This window comes from Bos mutus, chromosome 9, assembly GCF_027580195.1.
Source record: "Bos mutus isolate GX-2022 chromosome 9, NWIPB_WYAK_1.1, whole genome shotgun sequence".
In the NCBI taxonomy this organism is placed as follows: domain Eukaryota; kingdom Metazoa; phylum Chordata; class Mammalia; order Artiodactyla; family Bovidae; genus Bos; species Bos mutus.
In genome coordinates this window covers 74,538,626-74,562,327 of record NC_091625.1, presented here as the reverse complement: position 1 = coordinate 74,562,327, position 23,702 = coordinate 74,538,626, and the positions used below count along the sequence as shown (strand labels likewise).

General features: G+C 41.4%; 1 protein-coding gene across 1 annotated transcript in view; it reads left to right on the top strand.

Moving 5' to 3' along the window:
• The window catches only part of MAP3K5 (mitogen-activated protein kinase kinase kinase 5), a 229,254-nt gene that overhangs the window by 178,325 nt on the left and 27,227 nt on the right, over window positions 1-23,702 (top strand). The window contains 8 exon segments of the mRNA XM_005899101.3: window positions 1,666-1,793; window positions 2,801-2,937; window positions 3,874-3,979; window positions 9,525-9,682; window positions 11,982-12,159; window positions 12,886-12,906; window positions 18,296-18,473; window positions 18,564-18,732. Of these exon segments, the coding sequence (XP_005899163.3) occupies window positions 1,666-1,793; window positions 2,801-2,937; window positions 3,874-3,979; window positions 9,525-9,682; window positions 11,982-12,159; window positions 12,886-12,906; window positions 18,296-18,473; window positions 18,564-18,732 (1,075 nt within the window).

Below are 23,702 nucleotides of genomic sequence, written 5' to 3'. Positions count from 1 at the left end.
ATCTCCCAAATCTGAAGAATTGGCCCAATATTGCCACTGATTTATCTCCTGCATATCAAGAGCGATCTTATTAACTAGCATCAATAAAGCATTTTAAACTTCATAGAAAAAGTAACTTGTAAATGTCTTCATAGTTGAGAGTCATTACCTAAGCATCTCCTTGGTAACATTATATACTGGTATTTCTTGCGTTATCTCATTCTAGCAATAGTCAAAATGGTATTGTCCCTAACTGATATCTTGTTAAGGGGTTTAGTTTAATACAAGCCTTTAGCTCCTAGAACAATTCTGAAGAAAAGTAAAATGAGTAAGAGATCTAATATACAAGTCAATTTTTGGTTGTTGCTGGCAGCTTTCTGAGAAATGTTTCACAGGTTATAAAAGTTTGTTTAAATTAAATCAATTTGTGGTCCAGTGGTTAGGACTTGGCAGTTTCATTTCAGGGACCTGGGTTCAGCCTCTAATCAGGGAACTAAGATCCTGCAAGCTACGTGGCTAAGCCAATTAAATAAATTAAAATTTAAATATATTTTAAAAATAATTAAATGAATTTGGGTTTTTGCAACCTACTAATGTTATTCAATACTAACTGATTACAGTATTTGTTATGGTCATTCCAGGAAATCCGTTCTGCTTATATGGATTTGCCTCTGTAAAATTTGAGCATTTCTTGCATGTAGCACTGAAGCAAATTATGAGGCATCAGGCTTATATTTTATGTTATAGTGAGTGCTTTTCACACCTGTAGCTTCCATCATACAACAGAAAAAATATTAGGAAATAGCTATGAGTCTCTGTTCATCATTGCTGGCACCCTACCACAGTTAAGTTATACAATAATTATATTAACATAATATATGATAATATATTAATACTCAGGATTGTTAAAAGTCTACAAACTTCATAGTACTTCAGAAAATCATAAAAAAATGTTGTTCTGTCTGTTCCAGAAATATAAAATTCTTTCATCATAAAATTTAATAAAGCAATATATACCAAGTACGTGATTTTGAAGTCTGGTCTAAAGCTGGTCTTTCAGTATGGAGGCTCAGCTAGGAATGAATAAAAAATAATTTGATACAGTAGGACCGGATAGAATAGAATCAAGGAGACTTGGCATATAAATGGTTTTATATTTTTTTACTGAAGAGTTGTTGGACCTTTCGGGAAGTTCTGGAATGAATATTAAAATTATTTGCAATTTTGTCTTCCTGGGAAGGAATCTCCTGAAATAATAAACGTGTGAAGCGAATGGAATATGAATGTGACAGTGAGCTGTGTGGGTGATTTCAGTTCTCCTGGGTTCAGATCTTAGTTCTGTTACTTACTAGCTTGGAAATCTTGGATAGGTTAGTTCTGTGAATCAATTTCCTTATCTGTAACATGGGTATCTTAGTAATACCTTCTCATGGAGTTGTTGTGAGAAATGAGCTAATATATACAAAGACCTAGACTAGTATCTGACACAGTTCCCCTCAAACCCTACCAAGGCTCCAGCTTCACATTTTATGCGAATTTATGTGATGAAAAATAAAGGCCTTAGATGGTCATATTTTATTTCATATATGGGTGAATTCATTTAGCTGGAATTTCCCATTTGTATTGCTTAAATTTATACAAGAAAGTCTGACATAATTAGCTCACTGACATTTGCATGTCTTTCAGATACTCCCAGCCCCTGCATGAAGAAATAGCCTTGCATAAGCATCTGAAGCACAAAAATATTGTCCAGTATCTGGGCTCTTTCAGTGAAAACGGTTTCATTAAAATCTTCATGGAGCAGGTCCCAGGAGGTAAGAGATGGTTTTCTTTCTTTAAAAAGTGTAGGTTTCTACTATATATAAAATTAATAAGCTACAAGGATATATTGCACAACCCAGGGATTATAGCCAATGTTTGATCATAACTATAAATGTAAAATAACCTTTAAAAATGTCAGATGTTATATACCTGAAACATATAATACTGTACATCAACTATGTCTCAATAAAAATAATAAAGTTTAGGAAAACCTCAAAAAAAAAAAAAAAAAAAAGACTAACTTTTTAAAAATGTTTCTAGGATCTCGAAGAGTAAAACTGAATGGAATTTATTAGTTTACAGGTCTTAATTTGTGTAAATGTAAATAAAATTTTGACATAAACCTTACACTTTATTGAAAGTGAAAGCTGCTCAGTTGTGTCTGACTGTTTGTGATCCGTGGACTATAGAGTCCATGGAATTCTCTAGGAGAGAATACTGGAATGGGTAGCCTTTCCCTTCTCCAGGGGATCATCCCAACCCAGGGATCAAACCCAAATGGATTCTTTACCAACTGAGTTATCAGGGAAGCCCCTAGAGTTTATTGGGAGATTAAGGTTTGCAAACTGAGTGGTCTTTTGTGTATGTGTGCCAAGTTGCTTCTGTCGTGTCTGACTCTGCCACTCTATGGACTATATAGCCTGCCAGGCTCCTCTGTCCATGGGATTCTCTAGGCAAGAATACTGCCATCAGTTGCCATTCCATTCTCCAGGGGATCTTCCCAACCCAGGGATCAAACCTGCATCTTCTGCACTGCAGTCAGATTCTTTACCCACTGAGCCACTGGGGAAGCCCCAGGTAGCCATTTCAACTGTATTTGATAAAGACCATCAACAGAGCAGGAACTTTCCTATTTATATTTGAACCCAAGTACTGTGTCTAGTATAATACCTGGGCCACTGTTAATAACCAATAAATGTTAGCTTAATGTTGTAATACTAACATGCTTTAAAAAATTCATTCAAATAAGATTTTATCCACTGTTTCTCCCTACTTACAGGAAGTCTTTCTGCTCTCCTTCGTTCCAAATGGGGCCCACTGAAAGACAATGAGCAAACAATTGGCTTTTATACAAAGCAAATACTGGAAGGATTAAAATACCTCCATGATAATCAGATAGTTCACCGGGATATAAAGGTAGGTTGCACTAGGATTCATTCTTGTAATGTCTTTGATGGGTAATTGTTTTATTTGCAAAAATTGTTTTCTTATGAGAACGAATTTGGAATGATAAATAAGTCCTAGAAACAGCAGATATACGTCACTCTGCCCTGAGTCAGGTATTGATTGATAGTCATGTCTTACCGCGTTTACCCAAAGAATAAACTCCTTAACCATGTTCAGCCAACAAAGATTGAGTTTCCACTTCATGGCTGGCACTGTTTGAGGTGCTCCATGAGGCTAGAAGCTAAACGGAGCAAAATTAACAAGGATATGGTCCCTGCTCCCAAGAGGCTTGTAGGCTGGTTAATCTTTGTATCCTTGCCCATAATAGCTACTCAATAAATACTTGTTCAATTAATGGATGAATAGTTAGAAGGAAAAAAATAAAATCCCTACTTCTCACACATATCATATACTCCTGGGTTGATCTAAAATTAGATAATCTGTGAAATTCTCCTTTAAAAGGGAAAATTTAGAACTAATAAATTTATAACAAAATTGGACTATTGAAAGTAAGTTAATATTACTATCCTCAAACTAACACGAATGTCCATTTATTTGTGCTGCCACTAAATATTCCAGGAAAAGAATAAAACAGCATAGAATAAGTCAAGTACTAGGAAGGTATAAATATAATTTAACTAATCATACTCATATCAAACACAAATATTTGTGTTATACTATCTATAAACCTCGTTTCACCTTGTGACCCGAGTAGCAGATTGTGAACTGATAGCATGTAAACAAAAATGGTGTCAATAATTCACTACTGATGTTACTGTTAAGGAAGAATATAGAAATAGTATCCTTTTTGCTGTAAGGACACCTTTTCTTATTCGACTTTCAAGCCAATAACAAACAGTATTGGGAGAAAGATAGCATTTCTGATTGAAGTTCTTTCTTCTCTAGGGTGACAATGTGTTGATTAATACCTACAGCGGTGTTCTCAAGATTTCTGATTTCGGAACATCAAAGAGGCTTGCTGGCATAAATCCATGTACTGAAACTTTTACTGGTATGTTTTCGCAGTGATGATACAGATCTTATGTAATTAAAGAAATAATTGCTGTGTTTGAGTATGATGTGAGAGATAAATTTAGTCTGGGTTCTTACCAACATTCATGTTGGTATCTTTTGATGCGCGCTGAAAAATGCTATACAGAATTTCATCTGACCATTGCTTACCTTGTATTTATATAACTCAGTTTCCTGCTCAATGCTGCTGAAGATATATATTTTTTTAACTCTCAATTTGTTATTTGTTTTTCTTTTCATGTCATTCCTTCTCTCCTGGTTGGTCTACAACCACTATAATCCTGACAACATTTCTTTTTTTAACATTTCTTTAGCCCAGCCTCTCAGTGATTCTTACTCGTACTTTAATCACTTCCCATTTGGACTATGAGTTCTTTCTTTCCTAATCTGTTTACTGCCTGTGGTCTATTCCCCTACTCACAACCTAAATAACTAAGATTTCAATTCAAAAAAAGGAAGTGACTCACTAACTCAGAAGTAGGGTGGAGAGAAAGCTTTGCTGAGAAATTAGGCAATGCAGCTACTAAGCTCCCTCCGTTCGAAAATCCTGAGAGGGTGGAGACAAAGTGACTTCCAAAAAGGTAACAGTAGCCAAGAGGAAACCAAGGCTCATAGAGATTAATGACTGCCCAACAGTTATAGAGAGGACGTCTGGAAGTCCAGCCCTGCTCTCCCCTCCAAGTTTTCATCACTCCATTCTGCTGATTCTCATGAAGTGTTGCTGCTGCTGCTGCTAAGTCGCTTCAGTTGTGTCCAACTCTGTGTGACCCCATAGACAGAAGCCCACCAGGCTCCCCCGTCCCTGGGATTCTCCAGGCAAGAACACTGGAGTGGGTTGCCATTTCCTTCTCCAATGCATGAAAGTGAAAAGTGAAAGTGAAGTCGCTCAGTCATGTCCGACTCTTAGCAACCCCATGGACTACAGCCTACCAGGCTCCTCCATCCATGGGATTTCCAGGCAAGAGTACTCGCGTGGGGTGCCATTGCTTTCTCCTCATGAAGTGTTAAGTTCCTGTTATTGTGACTTCCCTGGTGGTAAAGAATCCGCCTGCAATGCAGGAGCTGCATTAGATGTGGGTTCGAACCCTGGGCCGGGAAGATCCCCTGGAGGAGAACATGGCCACCCACTCCAATATTCTTGCTGGAGAATCATATGGACAGAGAAGCCTGGCAGGTTGCAGTCTATGTGGTCACATGTGTGACTTGGCGGTCCAGCAGCTAAGACTCAGCGCTCTCACTGCCTGGGCTCGGGTTCAGTCTCTGGTCAGGGAACTAAAATCCCACAAATCTTGCAGTAATAATTAAATTCTTATTATCATCAGAGAGAGAGATTTAGAAAAAAAAAAAAAGATACTGTAATGGATAATCTTTGGTCTAATATAAAACAGATTGTCCAAATGCCCTCATTTCTGAATTCTGTGACGTGATGGCAGTACTTCCATTTTGCAGATGAAGAAATTGAGAGAGAAGAGATGTCACAGCTGAAAGTCACAAGAGTTTATAAGTGATAGAACTCAGATTTTTAATCCACCCTTTGCGCTTTGCTTTGAGCTTCTTGCTCCAGTCCGTCTTTCTCTCCACCTTGCTGAAGTGTCTCTTGTGGAAGCCAGGAAGGGGGAAAGGCAGAGAAAGAGAAAGTCTGAAGTCTCAGAACATTCAATCAGCAATGCCTCTGATCCAGTTCCTACTCTCATGGCAGTGGGTATTTCGGGACACAATCAAACCCATTTAGAATGCATTTTTTAAACAAAATGAATTCCAGCCTTCTAGTAACTTTAAATATATTTACATTTCTTTTCCTCATATTCCCTCCATTTGGCAAGAGACCCTTTAAATACTGCCAAGTCTCAGTAACTTCTGCGAGGAAAATCCTGACTTTCAGACATTTGATTTGGGGAAGATGTTAATTTAATATCTGCCGCTTATCTTAAGCATTTTCTTTAATCCCCAGAGAAGTTGTAGTACAGTGGTTCTCCAGGAGCCCTTTGCTTGAACTTCTTGCATGGGCCTCATATGGTGTCCATGTGTGACACACGTGTGGATTGGTCCCCGGCACTGATCACGAGGGCCTGGGGTGTGCGGGCCTCCCAGTGCTAATTCAGCGCTGGTGAAGTCACAGGTGTAGGCAGCCTCTGATGAACTGAGTCAAAAGACAGTGGCCTGTGTGGCTTCTTCGTGATTCAATGAGAAGGAAGGCAGCCACAACTATTCTTTATGGAGCACTTTCTGCATCCAGACTGTGTTAAGTGCTTTACATGTTATTGCATCGAAATTTGTATGTCAGGCCTAATCCTTACGTATCATTATCCCAGTTTATGGTGAGAAAATTAAGGTTCAAAGAGGTTAAATAGTTTGCTTGAGGTCACAAAGCTTGTAAGTCAAAGAGCTGCAATTCAACTAGACTTAACACGCCAAATGGAATGAATTATCTTTTCCCCAAACCTGTTCCACCCACACTCTTCCCTGTCTCGGTTGACCACTCCAACCTTAGAGTTATCCACTGCACCTCTCTTTTCTCACCCTTCAGCTCAGTCAGCCAAGGAAACCCATCAACTCTGTCTTCAAAACATGTCCAAATCTGGACCAGTTCCTCTGCGCCTCCCTGGCTCCCGCCCTCACCTCTCACACGCATGATCTCAGTAGCCTTTTCTCCTGCTTCCACTACTGTCTCCCCTCAACTCTACAGCCGGAGCAATCCCATATAGACATAAATCGAGCCCTATCACTCAGAGACTTCGATGGCTTTCTGTTTTTGGAGTAACAAACACCACAGTCCTTACAATGATGCACAAGGCTCAGACCTTCTCAGAGTCTGTTACCTTTTAGGCCCACTTCCTACCCTTCCCACCTTGCACAGGCCTTCCTGCACTTCCTTCGATCCATCAGGCAGGATCCTGCGGCAGGACATTTGCGTACCCTTTTCCTTTTATGGCAGTCTTCTCCCAGCTGTCTGCATGGTGAAGTTCCTCATGTCCTTCAAGTCTTAACTCACAGATCATGCCAGTGAGGCCAGTGATTGCCCTATTTACATGGCAGCCCTCCCCGGACACTTCTGATCCCCTTCTCCTGCTTTTTTCTAATTTTATCGTAACACATCACTTTCTAACATACTCTGTAATTTACTTCTGTATGTTACTATAGTTTGCTGTCTGTCTTCCACTGCGAAAATGTCAGTTGCACAAGCCCTGGGATTTCTGTCTGTCTTGGCCACTCCTGCATTCTAAGTGCCTGGCCCGTAGAACTGTGCTGTGCTCAGTTGCTCAGTCTTTTCCAACTCTTTGGGATCCCATGGACTGTAGCCTGCTAGGCTCCTCTGTCCATGGAATTTTCCAGTCAAGAATACTGGAGTGGGTTGCCATTTCCTTCTCCAGGGGTTCTTCCCAATCCAGGGATCAAACCTGCGTCTCCTGCACTGGCAGGTGGATTCTCTACCACTGAGCCACCTGGGAAGCCCTTCTGGCAGTGTTAATCCACGAAATGCCTGAGGGAAGGGAAGGCGACATCAGGGGTGCAACTTTTAGCTATTGTCTTGTGGCTCCCCAGGTGGTTGTAGTGGTAAAGATATTCTAAAATAGCTGATTTTAAAGTAATTTGTTTATTCTAATGAAGATATTTGAGGTCTGGGTTTTAGACTTAATACTCTCACTGTTCTCCTTGGGCTAATGCTCAGACTGGTTTGATCTTCACTATCCAGCTCTGTAAATCTCTTTATATAAAATACCGTATCATGTGCTTATGGAGTAAATAGAGCAGATTTGAACACATGATTAAACCTGCTTTTTTGGTACCTGATCTATGGGGGATAATTAAACACAATCGTCAAATACCACTCTTTGAAATATTATCTAATGAATCAAAACACTAATTTACTTACAAAGATATTACTTGAATTATTCAATTTTTAAAATTCACTATATTTTTGGTCAGTTGTCATTCCTGCTGGGATATTAGTACAACTTCAGTTCTTCCATTAAATATATTTTAGGTCCACAGATAATAAGAGTGGTAGGCTTCAGCTCATATTTTCTCAGTGATCACTTAATTTTGTTTACATTGTAAAAAATGATCACTTTAGGGGGAACTATCAATGAAGAGAAATTGTAACGGTTTTGTACTACGAGTAATAATTTGAGGAGCATGTTTACCTTATCCTTCACCAGGTGAAATGCTTTCTTTCAAAAATATGACTGATGTAAGCTGAGGACAGACAGGTGAAGTTGTATGTGATTGTGAGCATGAGCTACTATCATGTAATGATGAGATCTCAAAGATAAACCTGGCAAGATGACAAAATTTGACAAAAATAATACACTTTCACTTTTTAAAAAAACATTACAGCCAGTTTCTAGCCTTTGACCATGGGTTTTATAGGAACTGTTTAGAGGAAATTTGTGCAGTAGTTTTCAGGCACAGAGCATTCAAAGGTGTTCCTTGTATTTATCAAAATGTCTCTTATTGGTTATGAATAAGAAAATGCTCAAGTGGCTCTTTTGGCAAATGCTTCAGTATTTGAAGTAATTTATTATGGTATCTTGGATCCTGTTTGCTGATTACATCATTTATATCAGAAGCTGGGGATATGGCAATTTCCTGTTCCTATTTGTACTCCTGACTAATTGCTGGATTTTGAGAAATCACTCCAAACTAGATATATAAATTTGGCCTCTAGTTGTAACTGATAAGATAATTGCAAGTTCGTGTCCACTTGGGAAGTACGAGATCAGAACTAAAACCAGGGGTTCTTGGCCCCCGTGTAGTGCTCTTTGCATCGTACCACACTTTTCGACTCCTTGATTCCATGAAGCCTTTTAAATTTCCTCTCTTTTTTATTCTACTCTTCTTCACTCCAGTGATTTGTTTATACTGATGGCTCATGACCTGACTTTAACCCATTAAATCTGTTATTCTCTGGACCACAGGCTCACAGCAGAAGCCATGTACGATAGATTTACAGAGTAAAGTACACCCAAAATTATTTACATTATTTTAAACAATGGCTTTCAGAAATTTTTATGTTTTCATGTTTAAGAAATAAGTATGAAAACAGAAGAACTGAGCATTCAATCAGGAATTGAGAAATAACAGACTAAGGAAATGGATGAATGACCCAGATTTTTCCTGCAAAAGATTGGAAGTATACGTAAAGGGAATCTCCGTGTATTTGAAAAACTGATTGCAGAAAATGCGTGTTGAGTATTTTCTGTTATTCTCAAATGACTATTAGAAGTTTCGAAGAGGTCCCAATGAAATGATGCCTCAATTACACTGTACTGTCTAGGAAATGAGGAAGTATCTATTCATAAACAGATAATATTAGTAAGATATGTTTATATCACTAGTGAAATCCATTATGAAAACTGCTATTTCCCCTTTTATTAGCAGCAGAGAAAACTGGAACTTAAAAAGATGAGATACTAAGACCTGAATCATGCTTTTAAGTTCTTATTTATGTAAATAACTTGAAACTGTTGTTAGTGCCTCTGTTTTCTCTTTTTAAACTGTAACTGTGTTTGAATTCTATCCAGGTACCCTCCAGTATATGGCACCAGAAATAATAGATAAAGGACCAAGAGGCTATGGAAAGGCAGCAGACATTTGGTCTCTGGGCTGCACGATCATTGAAATGGCCACTGGAAAACCACCCTTTTATGAACTGGGGGAACCACAAGCAGCTATGTTCAAGGTCATATTTCATATCTTAAATGTCCTAAAAATCAGTGGTTGAAGCTCTTTACGGCTCTTGGAGTTCCATGTCTGTATGTCGTATTTTTTTAAGCAAAAGGAAAGGAGCCTGAGCTAGCACAATCTAAGATCTAAAGTTCAAGTTTCACTCCCCTCGGTCAGCTTCACATGGAGGGTCTCTCTCAACATCTCTCACTCAGCTACCAAGTGAGACTCAGTGTAATGCCCTTTGACCACCTTTTCACGATGCAGTATGATTAACGCGCCACTCCACGGAAGATGATTTAAGCCCTTTGGAAAACACAGTCTGAAAAATCTTCCACTGAGGGACATATAAAAACATTTTTTATCCATTTAGGTATTAAAGACATGTTTTGCTTTTCTCCTCTATCATTATAGTTTAAAGTTTCCGTAGATAAAAGGATATAGTTGTTTTAAGTACATCAACCTTATTCTCATCTATCTACTCTTCCAGCCTGTTACTTTGCCCATTAGTAACTCTTCTGGGGCTGGGAAAGGAAGCAGCTCCAGCTCTCAAAATAGGGAGCATGTGAAATGGAAATAGACCAGAGAGAGCCTGGGGGCCACAGGTTCAGCATCCGGGGCCTGGACAGTGACCTGCCCCTGAATCCCTGCAGTCTTCACCTGCCACTCCACTGAGCCAGAGGAATATTAAACTGAACCCCTGTCTCCCAGGAAGTGAAGCTCACATCTCTGCTATTCTCTGAGGCATCAGACTTTTGATTGTAATTTGTTATTCCTTTCCCTGCCACTGACCATGTTTCTAGCACTTACTCCATTTGTGATTACCCCTCTTATGAGGGACCATTTGTCACGTCCCTTCTATGTTTGTACCAAACTTGGTTTACCTGAAGCTTGGAGACAAGCTGATGGGCTGCTGCTGATACAGAAATGAGTAGTATAACCACACCTGAAAAAAACAATGAGCTGCTCAGAGATCTGCCTTTCTGGGCATGAATGGATGTCTTTCTCTTCTTGGCCAGTCTGTCAAGTTCTCACCAATCTCTGGGACTTCACTCTGAAATGTTCCTCTGTTACCCATCGGTGCAGGGATTATTAAGCAACATGCTTTAGAGGAAATAGCATGCTCTGGCACTGATTTGCATCATTTTAATCCAGGCTCCAACACAGTCAAGCTATTTACTAGCTTTGAGTAAATTGTTTAACCTTCTTGTGCATCGGTTTCCTCATCTATAAAATGAGTATAAAAATAGTACCTATCTAATGAAAGTTTTTGAGGAGTGGATGAGATAATATGTGAAAAGCACTTAAAACAATGTCTTATACATAGTAAAGGCTTTATAATTAGTACAAATGTATCTTATCTATATAATAAATTAATATTTTGTTATTTGATAACAAAAGATTTCCTTAGGAAATTTTCTCTGTACTAAATACATGAAACATTGCTGAAAGAAATTAGAATGACAGCAATGAGAAGAACATTCTCATTGTTATACAAATACTGTTTGTTTAATTTTAAGTATTTTAAAATATCTCTTTTAACGTAGGCAATTTGAGACAGGGAAGAACATTCACAAATCATGGTACAGGAGAAACAACACAGTCTTCAAGCCAAACAAATGAAGGTTCACACTCCCAGCTCTGCCCTTTCATAATCATGTAACCTCACCCCTGTGAGCCTCATTTTTCTCATTGCTGTAACTTGGATCATATTTAATCCACTGGGTTGCTAGGAGGATTCGATGAGATCTCATAAATGAAAAAAACCAAGCATGAAGTTCTGAGGACTGAATTATTATTTCATAGCACTGTCTACTGGAGAAGGCAATGGCAACACACTCCAGTACTCTTGCCTAGAGAGTCCCATGGACCGAGGAGCCTGGTAGGCTGCAGTCCACACGGTTGCAAAGAGTTGGACATGACTGAGCGACTTCGCTTTCGCTTTTCACTTTCATGCATTGGAGAAGGAAATGGCAACCCACTCCAGTGTTCTTGCCTGAAGAATTCCAGGGATGGAGGAGCTTGGTGGGCTGCTGTCTATGGGGTCACACAGAGTCGGACACGACTGAAGCGACTTAGCAGCAGCAGCAGCAGCAGCTCTGTCTAATATCTTAAGCTAATTACTGTGCCTATGTCATTGATAAAGTTACAAAAACACTGAAAACTTTCCATAACCTACAGAAAACAGGTCCTGTCTCACTTTGAAAAAAGCCACACATTTGTAGTATTTGATAAAGGAGCTTGTCTCATTAGGTCACCAAGTGATGGGATGGGATGAGATGGTTATTCAGAAGCTGTGTTGTGCTGTGTCTTAGGTGGGGATGTTTAAAGTCCACCCAGAGATCCCAGAGTCCATGTCAGCAGAGGCCAAGGCGTTCATATTGAAGTGTTTTGAACCAGACCCTGACAAGAGAGACTGTGCTAACGACTTGCTTATGGATGAGTTCTTAAAAGTTTCAAGCAAAAAGAAAAAGACACAACCTAAGCTTTCAGGTATGTGGTTGCATCAAAGGGGGTGTAGGTCAGAGTCTCTAAATACTAAACTTTTTAAGATGGAAGATTTTTCCAGAGGTGAGCTAATTTGTTTAAAGGTATCACTGAAAACTGGCATCTGGAAGCTATGTTAGCATCAATTTCACAAATATTAGGGCCTCACACATAATAATCTTCCATCACATGGATGGTAGGGGATTAGTATATCAGCATCTATATATTAGCATTGCTGATACAAAGATTAAAGTACAGAAGGGGTAGAAGGTAGTTTTTTCAAACTGAAACTCCAAATTACCGTTGATTGACGACAAGGCTATTAGAGAACTGTTAAACTTTGAAACCATCTGGATAATATGTTCTTTTAATTTTAGATTGTCCAAAACACCAATTGCCTTTTAGAGACTATCATTCCAAATAATTACCACCACCCCCCCACAAAAAAAAAAGAAAAGAAAGAGAAGATTTCCCATTATAATAAAATAGCACTGTAAAAATATAAATTGGCTTGTGCAATAATTTCCATAACTCATTTCAGAAAGGAAAAAAGTAAGTGATTCACTTGTTGTTAGCATTTTTGGTGTCTATGTGGGATGAGATGGACAGAATGAATGTTTGGAAAGGACATCAATCCCATTTCCAGCATTCACTTCACTTTTTGTTGATTTCTGAGTTTAATAACAAACCAAATGTATGCTTATTTTGCTGTGTTTACTTTTCTTCCCACAGCTCTTTCAGCTGGATCGAATGGTGAGTTTATTTTTATGTTGTCCTTTGGGCTGAAGCTTGGTACATCATGAAATAAGCTCTAGATTTCCTATTGGAGAGCCTCATCCTCTGCTCTTTGCTTACATGGGGTAAGGGTAGGGGGCTCCTGGGTACAAAGGATGTGTGGTTGTAAGTCTGGCTGGGTTCATTCTTTCAGAAACCCCTCAACTTTCTCCCTCATAAGACAGGCTTCTTTCGTTCCTTCCTGAATGCAGGATAGTGACTCTGTTTTTGAAATCTTCAATTTGAGAGGAGTCCATGCTTTCTTAGGGGCTTCCCAGGAGGTGCTAGCAGTAAAGAACCCCCTGCCAATGCAAGAGACGAAAGAGACGTGGGTTCCATCCCTGGGTCAGGAAGATCCCCTGGAGGAGGGCATGGCAACCCACTCCAGTATTCTTGCCTGGAGAATCCCATAGACAGAGGAGCCTGAGGGCTATAGTCCATAAGGTTGCAAAGAGTTGGACATGACTGAAGTGACTTAGCATGCACACATGCTTTCTTATCTGAGAGCTAGCTGGCCACCTAACTCATTTCTTGTGGAAAATGTCAATGCCAGACAGCTTTCCCTGTCATCTTTGGTGTCCTATTTTCCTCTAATTTTAGCTGGTCAGGACTAGATGTGTTTTTTATTTTCAGTATTAGGCTTTGCAGATCATAACTAGGAAGGTTAATCTGCTCTAGGAAGATCAAGTGATGCATTTTAAGGCACAGGAAAGAAATGACCGTGACTTGGGATTTTCCTAAGTTGGATGAGTTGTTGATCAAATAGACTTGGGGTTCATTGTGAGTGTCCTGTGCGTTCTTCCACTGGCTGGGGGTAGATTTTTGCAGGTTCCTTAGGTGCCTCAAAGCCAGTCAGCCCAGAGAAGAAGCCCAGTAATTGGGGTTTCTTGGCCACAGCCTCTCCAGTTTTCCCCCCTCAATTCTTAGAGTCAAGAAGAACTCTGTGAAGAAAAGCCCCTCTTTTCCTCCCTTCTCCACAGTCACTGAATTTCACAAGGAGGACCCCGGGGCACTCAGCAGCCTCCCCACCAGCTGGGTTTTGATGTCATAAAATGGGCCCTGACTTTGGACTCCAGCAGAAGTCGATTCACTTTGCACTTAGGCGGAAGCCAATTCTGATCCCAACTAAGCCACTTTATAAAAACATGACAATGCAGCAATTTGCTTGTTTCATCAGGCATTCTGTGCTGGGAACAATACCTACTGCACAGATTTGCTTCTGAGAACAAAATAAAAAATATATACCAAAAGAAGCTGGAGCCATGCCCAGAAGCTCAATCCATGATTGTTTCATCCCTTCCACATGGGTAGGTTTTTGTTGCAGGAAGCAGAGTCTCATCACGCGCACATTTAAATTATGTGAACTCAACCATACACACTTGGCAAGAGACAAGTAGCGAGAGGGAATTTAAGCTGACAGGTCTGCCCACAAGCCCTCTCGGTGAGCATGTGCCTTAGAGCGAGCCTGAGACGGAAGGTGTCCATCTGCTGACCGCTTGGTCACCTTTCCCACACACCCTCCCACTCTGCACTCAGGGTGACTCAAGAGCATTTGGGACTCAGCTCTGGCTTTAGAGTCTTTTACTTAAGGTATTTTAGAATCTTAAGATTTTATAGAGTCAGCAAAAAGAGAATGGGCATTGGAGTCAGAGCTGGGTTCATGCCTTAACTGGGTGACCCTGGAAATGACTTAACCTTAGTCACCTCATCTGTCCAGTGAGTTCAGTTAGACAAACTGCCCATGGCGCTTTGTGACAATTAAAATACAGTCACACATGTGAGATGCTTAGCAACTGCCTTAAGGTGGTTATTATGACTATTACTGCGGGGCTGTTCTTGCTCTGGCCTGCCCATGCCCAGTGGCTTGTTTAGTATTGTAGACCACAGTCCAGAAGTCTCCTATTCTTTCCCTAAAAACTCCCTATCTTCCTCCCTCAGAACATCTCCCAGGCCTCCTCAGTTCTCTGGATTTTTATTTTTTTTATTTGCAGTGACTCATCCCTTTCTGTTCTGCCTCCTTGGCCTGAGACATTGATCTGCTTGATAGAGATGTTTCTGACAAAAATTACTTATTTTCAAACCAGTATTTGATGAAAACTAGGTACCTCCTATTGTGTCAGTTCAGACTCCATCAAAATAAAATAAAAGCTTATGTTTGTTTTAGAATTATAACATCGTCATCTCTTCTATTGGTTTCCAAAATATGTGTTTAGCAAAGAACTGCTTTTTAAAAAATTATGAATCCTTAAGCAGAGCTTAAAGTGACAAATAGATTCAAGGGATTAGATCTGATAGAGTGCCTGAAGAACTATGGATGGAGGTTCATGACATTGTATAGGAGACAGTGATCAAGACCATCCCCAAGAAAAAGAAATGCAAAAAGGCTGAATGGTTGTCTGAGGAGGCCTTACAAATATCTGAGAAAAGAAGAGACGCTAAAGGCAAAGTAGAAAAGGAAACATATACCCATTTGAATGAAGAGTTTCAAAGAATAGCAAGGAGAGATAAGAAAGCCTTTCTCAGTGATTACTGCAAAGAAATAGAGGAAAACAATAGAATGGGAAAGACTAGAGATCTCTTCAAGAAAATTAGAGATACCAAGGGAACGTTTCATGCAAAGATGGATACAATAAAGGACAGAAATGATATGACCTAACAGAAGCAAAAGATATTAAGAAGAGTTGGCAAGAATATACAGAAGAACTGTAAAAAAAAGATCTTCATGACCCAGATAACCATGATGGTTTGATCACTCACCTAGAGCCACACATCCTGGAATGTGAAGTCAAGTGGGCCTTAGGAAGCAGCACTACGAACAAAGCTAGTGGAGGTGATGGAATTCCAGGGGAGCTATTTCAAATCCTGAAAGATGATGCTGTGAAAGTGCTGCACTCAATATGCCAGCAAATCTGGAAAACTCAGCAGTGGCCACTGGAAAAGAACTGGAAAAGGTCAGTTTTCATTCCAATCCCAAAGAAAGGCAATGCCAAAGAATGCTCAAACTACTGCACAATTGCACTCATCTCACATGCTAGCAAAGTAATGCTCAAAATTCTCCAAGCCAGGCTTCAACAGTACACGGACTGTGAACTTTCAGATGTTCAAGATGGATTTAGAAAAGGCAGAGGAACCAGAGATCAATTTGCCAACATCCACTGGATCATCAAAAAAGGAAGAGAGTTCCAGAAAAACATCTACTTCTGCTTTATTGACTATGCCAAAGCCTTTGACTGCGTGGATCACAACAAACTGTGGAAAATTCTGAAAGAGATGGGAATACCAGATAACCTGATCTGCTTCCTAAAAAACCTGTATGCAGGTCAGGAAACAACAGTTAGAATCAGACATGGAACAACAGACTGGTTCCAGACCAGGAAAGCAGTACGTCAAGGCTGTATATTGTCACCCTGCTAATTTAACTTATATGCAGAGTACATTATGCGTAATGCCAGGCCGGATGAAGCCCAAGCTGGAATCAAGATTGCCAGAAGAAATATCAATAACCTCAGATATGCAGATGACACCACCCTTATGGCAGAAAGCAAAGAAGAACTAAAGAGCCTCTTGATGAAAATGAAAGAGGAGAGCGAAAAAGTTGGCTTAAAGCTCATCATTCCAAAAACGTAGATCATGGCATCTGGTCCCATCACTTCATGGCAAGTAGATGGGGAAACAATGGGAACAGTGAGTGACTTTTTTGGGGGGCTCCAAAATCACTTCAGATGGTGACTGCAGCCATGAAATTAAAAGATGCTTGCTCCTTGGGAGAAAAGCTATGACCAACCTAGACAGCTTATAAAAAGCAGAGGCATTACTTTGCCGACAAATGTCCGTCTAGTCAAAGCTATGGTTTTTCCAATAGTCATGTATGGATATGAGAATTGGACTATAAAGAAAGCTGAGTGCTGAAGAATTGATGCTTTTTAACAGTGGTGTTGAAGAAGACTCTTAAGAGTCCCTTGAACTGCAAGGAGATCCAACCAATCAACCCTTAAAGAAATCAGTCCTGAATATTCATTGGAAGGACTAATGCTGAAGCTGAAACTCCAGTACTTCGGCCACCTGTCTCAAAGAACTAACTCACTGGAAAATATCCTGATGCTGGGAAAGATTGAAGATGGGAGGAGAAGGGGACAACTGAGGATGAGATGGTTGGATGCCATCACCAACTCGATGGACTTGAGTTTGAGTAATCCCTGGGAGTTGGTGATGGACAGGGAAGCCTGGTGTGCTGCAGTCCATGGGGTCGCAAGGAGCCAGACACAACTGAGCAACTGAACTGAACTGAATTCCTAATGTTAGCAAATTGGACTGCAAGGAAATCAAACCAGTCAATCCTAAAAGAAATCAGTCCTGAATATTCATTGGAAGGACTGATGCTGAAGCTGAAGCTCCAATACTTTGGCCACCTGATGTGAAGAAGTGACTCATTGGAAAAGACCCTAATGGGAAGATTGAAGGCAGGGGGAGAAGGGGACAACAGAGGATAAGATGGTTGGATGGCATCACTGACTCACTGGACATGAGTTTGAGCAAGCTCTGGAAGTTGGTGATGGACAGGGAGGCCTGGTGTGCTACAGTCCATGTGGTCTGACTCAGTCGGACACGACTGAGCGACTGAACTGAACTGAAGCAGAGCTCTGATACATGACTGAAGGAGCATATTTGTTTTAGGTAAAACAGGGTTGGAATCTATGTTCTAGGATCACAGAAATCCACCCACTCACCCCACCAAAGCAGCCCTGAGAACTAGGTGGACCTTAAACTTCTAAGGAGCACAGTTTATCAGTTATGAATCTGGTCCTTTATTTTATACATGTGAAAAACTAAGCCTCACAAATGACCTTCATAAATTCTAGTGGGTATGTGTGTGCTCAGTCGTGTCCAACTCTTTGGACTGTAGCCCGCCAGGCTCCTCTGTCCATGGGATTCTCCAGGCAAGAATACTGGGGTGGGTTGGCATGCCCTTCTCCAGGGGATCTTCCCCACCCAGGGATCGAACCTGCATCTCTTGCATCTCCCGCATTGGCAAGCAGATCATTTACCACTGTACCACCTGGGAAGCTCCTAAACTCTAATAGGTGGACAATAAAAACAAAGGGCTGAGAACCCAGAACTGCTGGGCCTGGTGCTTCCTCCAGTTTCATGCCCCTGAGATAGTTCTTTCAGGGCCTAGGAGGCCCTTTCCTCGCTGACCCCCTGCATGGATTACTCTGAGGAACCGTGGTCCCAAGACCAGCCCCTTATGTTGCATAGTTTGGCTGCTCACTGGAACGAGACACTTGACAAGTAACCTTGCTGTCTCATGTCGGTGTGTGCACGTTTCTAGAAGCCTTACTCATCTCGTTCCCCCTCTTGTGACACGCAGAGTACCTCAGGAGTATCTCCTTGCCAGTGCCAGTCCTGGTGGAGGACACGAGCAGCAGCAGCGAGTACGGCTCAGTTTCCCCTGACACAGAGTTGAAGGTGGACCCCTTCTCTTTCAAAACAAGAGCCAAGTCCTGTGGAGAAAAGGATGTCAAAGGCATCCGGACGCTGTTTCTGGGGTAAAGACCTGACTTAGTTGGGGTGAGGGACGAATGTGGGGTGTCATTTGATAATGGAGATGGTAATATGTGCTGCCTAAATTATTGCAGCATCCCTGATGAAAATTTTGAAGACCACAGTGCTCCACCTTCTCCAGAAGAAAAAGATTCCGGATTCTTTATGCTGAGGAAGGACAGTGAGAGACGGGCCACGCTTCACAGGATTCTGACGGAAGACCAAGACAAAGTTGTGAGAAACTTAATGGAATCCTTGGCTCAGGTAATAGCCCTTCGGAGACTTCATTTCCCCAGAGTTGACTTTTTTTTTTTTTTGGACTGTGCTGACTCTTTGTTGTGGCGCTGGGGCTTTTTTCTCTAGTTGTGGCACATGGGCTTCGTTGCCCCTCAGCATGTGAAATTTTAGTTACCCAACCAGGGATTGAACCCACGTCCCGTGCACTGGAAGATGGTGTCCTAGCCACTGGACCACCAGCGAAGTCCACTTGGAACTGTCTCAGATGATATGAAGACATGAAGAAGTTTCCACCTCCTGATGATAAAACAAACCTACCATGGGGGGTAGGCAGAATCCCTAACACAGAAACTGTGTTTTAGAACATAAGCTGTTTTTACGTCAGGCTTCCCTGGTGGCTCAGATGGTAAAGAATCCACCTGCAATGTTGGAGACCTGGTTCAGTCCCTGGGTTGGGACAATCCCCGGGAGAGGGGAATGGTACCCACTCCAGTATTCTTGCCTGGAGAATTACTTGGACAGAGGAGCCTGGTGGGCTCCAGTCCATGGAATCGCAAAGAGTCAGACACAATTGAGTGACTGACACTTTCACTTTTCACTTATTTTTAAGGCAGAAGCAAAATGTTGGTGAGGTTCTGATGGGCCCCTGCAAATCTTTTCACCGTTCTTTCATTTATTCATTTAGACAGTAAACATCCTCTGAGACATGTGAATTGCTACCTGCCATTAGCATGAGGCTACCTGCCATTGGCTCCTCTGAGCATTTGGGAAACCTCACTTACTCAACAGAGACCACTGTGCTTGGAGGGCTCCAGTCAAGTATAGGGAGATAGGCAATAATAAGTAAATTATCTAGGGTGGTAAGAGGCCAAACATGCTACAAAAAAAAACAAAGTTGGGCAAACTCTGTTCCCTGGTGTATTTGTTTGCTGAGCTGCCATAACAAAATAACTTAGACTCAGTAGCTTGAACAACAGGAAATTTTTCTCTCTCAGTGTTCTGGAAGCTGAAAGTCTAAAACTGAGGTGCTGGCAGCTTCGGTTTCTCCTGAGGCCTCTCTTCTAGGCTTTCAGGTGGCCACGTTCTTTCTGTGTCCTCACCTGCCCTTTTTTCTCTGTGTGCCTCTAGTGTCTCTTCTTTGTTTTACAAGAGCACTAATCCTGTTGGATTAGAGCCCCACCCTTATGATCTCAACCTTAGTTATCTCCTAAATACCCTGTCTCCAAATAGTCACCTTGAGGGGTTAAGACTTCAACACGTGAATTGGGGGATGGGAGAAATGACACAGTTTCATCCCTAATACCTGGAAAAATGTATTCCCTGGGATTCTACTTATAGAAATGAGGATGAATCCCCTCCCAGCTCTGTCCCAGTAGAAACAGGGTTTCCACCACCTCTACACTGCAGGTGATGCCTGCTTGCCTGGAGCAGAGGCTCAGGCCTCCTCTTGAGTATAAAACTCCCCAGACATACTTGGCCCAGACATGACACTTGCATCCTCTTTTAGTTCTATGGGTGTCAGGGACTTGTGAACCGACTTCAGCACCTGTGGCAACCACCTGTCTTCCATGATTACCATGATGACATGTAATTTCTCTCCTCCCTTCTGTCCTAGGAGAATAGCTACAAAACGGGTGAAGCTGGAGGGATCGGATCAAGTTTCCATCTCAGTCCAGTACTTTATCTGGTCTCAGCTTTTATTGGAATGTAAATGAAGCCAGATTGTCTCTTTCTTGGCTCTTGCTATATAGTCCCTGCTTGTCTTTATCTTGAGAAGCCCTCGAAGTTTCTCTGCTGATTCCATCACCTTAGGAATTCTCTAATATTCACGTCTTTAGATTCCATAGGAGGAGCTGAAACACCAAGTGTGTGTCATCAGGGTCTCTGGGTACACGGAGAACTGACATCTATGTGTTCTAGGAAAACTTCTGACTTGAGTCCTAAGGCAAGGACTCTGAGGCCCTGAAAGGAGGCGCCCTGGGTGAGGGATGGCCAAGTTCTGAATTGCAAGTGGAATGAGTGCTGAGAATACCACAGAGGAATCTGGAGATATGGCTGAGATGGGAGTAGTTTGGAACCCATAGCTGTCACTTGTGCCTTTCCATCTGCTCACTGTGGTCATTCAAGGACTGAGAATCAGATGGTGTAAGATAAAGAAGCAGAACCAAGTTTAGATAAAAGGAGCAAATGTGCAGTAATTGGAGGCCATTCATTCAACAAATATTTACTGGGCATCTACTAGATGCCAGGCATTCCCCCATCTATGTGCTGGGTATGCTAGGACACTAGAGTGAACAAAATGGGGAAAATAGATGCATCCCATTGAAGCTGACATTCTTGTGGAGCAAGAAAAGCAATAAAAATGTAGTAAGCACATAGTTGAATATATAGTAGTTAAATATATAGTTAAATGTTATTATATACTATGTATGTTACATATATGTTACTCTGTATGTTAAATATATAATATGTGTATGTGTGTGTGTGTGTGCACGCTTAGTCGCTCAGTCATGTCCGACTCTTTGCAACCCCATGGACTGTAGCCTGCCAGGCTCCTCTGTCCATGGGGCTTCTCCAGGCAAGAATACTGGAGTGGGTTGCCATGCCCTCCTCCAGGGAAACTTCCCAGCCCAGGGATCAAACCAAGGTCTCCCACGTTGCTGGTGGATTCTTTACCATCAAGACACCAGGGAAACGCAAATATATAGTAATAATAGCAAATACTTTCTATGGGCCAGACATTGTTCTTAGTAGTTCCTGGGTCTCTGCTCACTCAGTTCCTGTGACCACAGTCCTGCAGCAGTAGTTCTGTTAGTCTCCTTATTTTGCACAGAGGAGGCACAGAGGCGCTGAGTAATTCACAGAAGCCACACAGCGCTGAGCGATGGAGTTGGGATTTGTACCCAGGCAGTCTTGCTCCAGGGTCCGTGCTCTGCTCTCCCTCCTGCTAAACCGCTCTCCCTCCCGCTACACCGCTCTCCCTCCCGCTACGCCAGGGGGTGACAAGTCCTGGGAGAAACAGGCAACAGGGGAGGGGACGGGGTTTGGGTTTGGGAGAAGGAATCACCAGTAGCCGCTGTGGCATGAAGGCTTTTGATTTAGGTCAGTACACAGAACTCAGTGATTGCTTAGGTCTCGTAATCATCCCCTGTAGGTGTGCTTTCCTAATACAGAAAAGTGTCTGCTTGTTTGGGGGTTTTCTTTGTCTGCCTTGATTTGTGTCATGGTCTCAGCCCTCAGCAGAGAGCCTAGCAAGAGACTGTGCTTTCATGACTGTGCTGAAATTCTTAAATTTTGGAGTTGGTTAATCCTATTCAAGGCTTCCCTGGTGGCTCAGACAGTAGAGCGTCTGCCTACAATGTGGGAGACCGAGGTTCGATCCCTGGGTGGGGAAAATCCTCTGGAGAAGGAATGGCAACCCACTCCCGTACTCTTGCTTGGAAAATCCCATGGGAGGAGCCTGGCAGGCTACAGTCCATGGGGTTGCAAAGAGTCGGACACGACTGAGCGACTTCACTTCACTTCAATCCTATTCAAGTGTTTGTGACTTCCTAGTGTTTTAAGAATGCTTGAATGTTCTCTAAAAAAGGGGAAAGGAAAGAAAAGCTTAAAAGCGACTGTCAGAGGGCTTGCCTCAGTGCACCAGTATGAAGTGACCAGTATGATTCTGACCAGAAACTGCTGGTCACAGTTGCTTAGTAAATCCAGAATTGTCAAATGAGAGATAGGGTCCTTCTGATGGTGACTGCTGCAGAGGCTGTGAATCCTTTCCTGAGGCATCCCGTGGTGATCTTGCAATAGAGCAGGTCCCCACCCAGGTTTACTGCTGGTTCAGACAGCTAATTGAGGCAGTAGAAGGTAATGATTAGGAGCTTGGGTTCAGCCTCAACTTGACTCTGAGGCCTGATTCTACCACTTAAAGGCTATGTGATTTGAGCAAGTTAGTTAACCTCTCTGAGGCTGAATTTCCTAATCCATAAATTTGAGGAAACAATGGGATTAGTCACTGTAGCAAAGGGTTGCTACGGGGAGTAACTAAGATCATGAATCATTGAGACAATAATAGAGAATATTCCATAAATGTTAACTATTATTGTTGATATCATTATCAAGCAGTTATCTAGTATCTGATTTTTTTCTATGACTAGATGGAAATGTATTTTCATTGTATTAAATATTTCTAGATACATCTTTACATTTAAGCCTGCCCCTTTATGACAAGACTCAAGTGTGGATTCTCAAAGTGGCCCATGAAAGCACTTTCAATCTGTAACATCCTTCTGAAATCCACTCATCACTTTGAAGGAGTTTAAGGACAAAGAAGGCAGAGCCCCTTTGCCAGAGAATCTAGGATGGTCCTCTTCAGTGTTCAGGAAAGACACACTGTCAGATGCTGCCTTCTGATACTGAATCAGTCTCACCTGATAACCTAAGATGCTTGTTCATAAAGGCGTGTTAATGAGTACATATGGGGAGGCAGGCTTGAGAACAGAAACAACCATTATTATGACCATTATGTAGGTGATGAAATCCCCCAGATGAAAAACATTTCCCAGGGTAGACAGTGTTCCTTTGTAGAACAGGGACAGTAACATCAAAAAACCAGCAGAAGCATGTTTTTTCTGTTGTGAAAACAAAGCAAATGTCCAAAAAATGTTTGCTGTTTAAACTGCTGGCAAACATGTAACTGATTTTTCACTAAGATAAGCTTCCAGTTTCTAAATAGAAACACATTTTTCTTCTCGAACATATTTTCATGTTTTTATGATATTGCCTGTGAATCTTTACTTTGAGGGTAATTTGGTTTGTGGCAAGAAAAGAAACAAAGTTTATAATTGTCCCCTGTCTGATTTTCAAATATTCCCTTAATGATAGCTTTCAAGCTTTTCAATATAATCTTTTCTCATCAAAGCATAAACATGAGAGGGAGCTCCCAAATGAAAATCGAATGGGAGAACAAACTTGATGGGGCATTTCTCTTTTATTTTAATAGACTC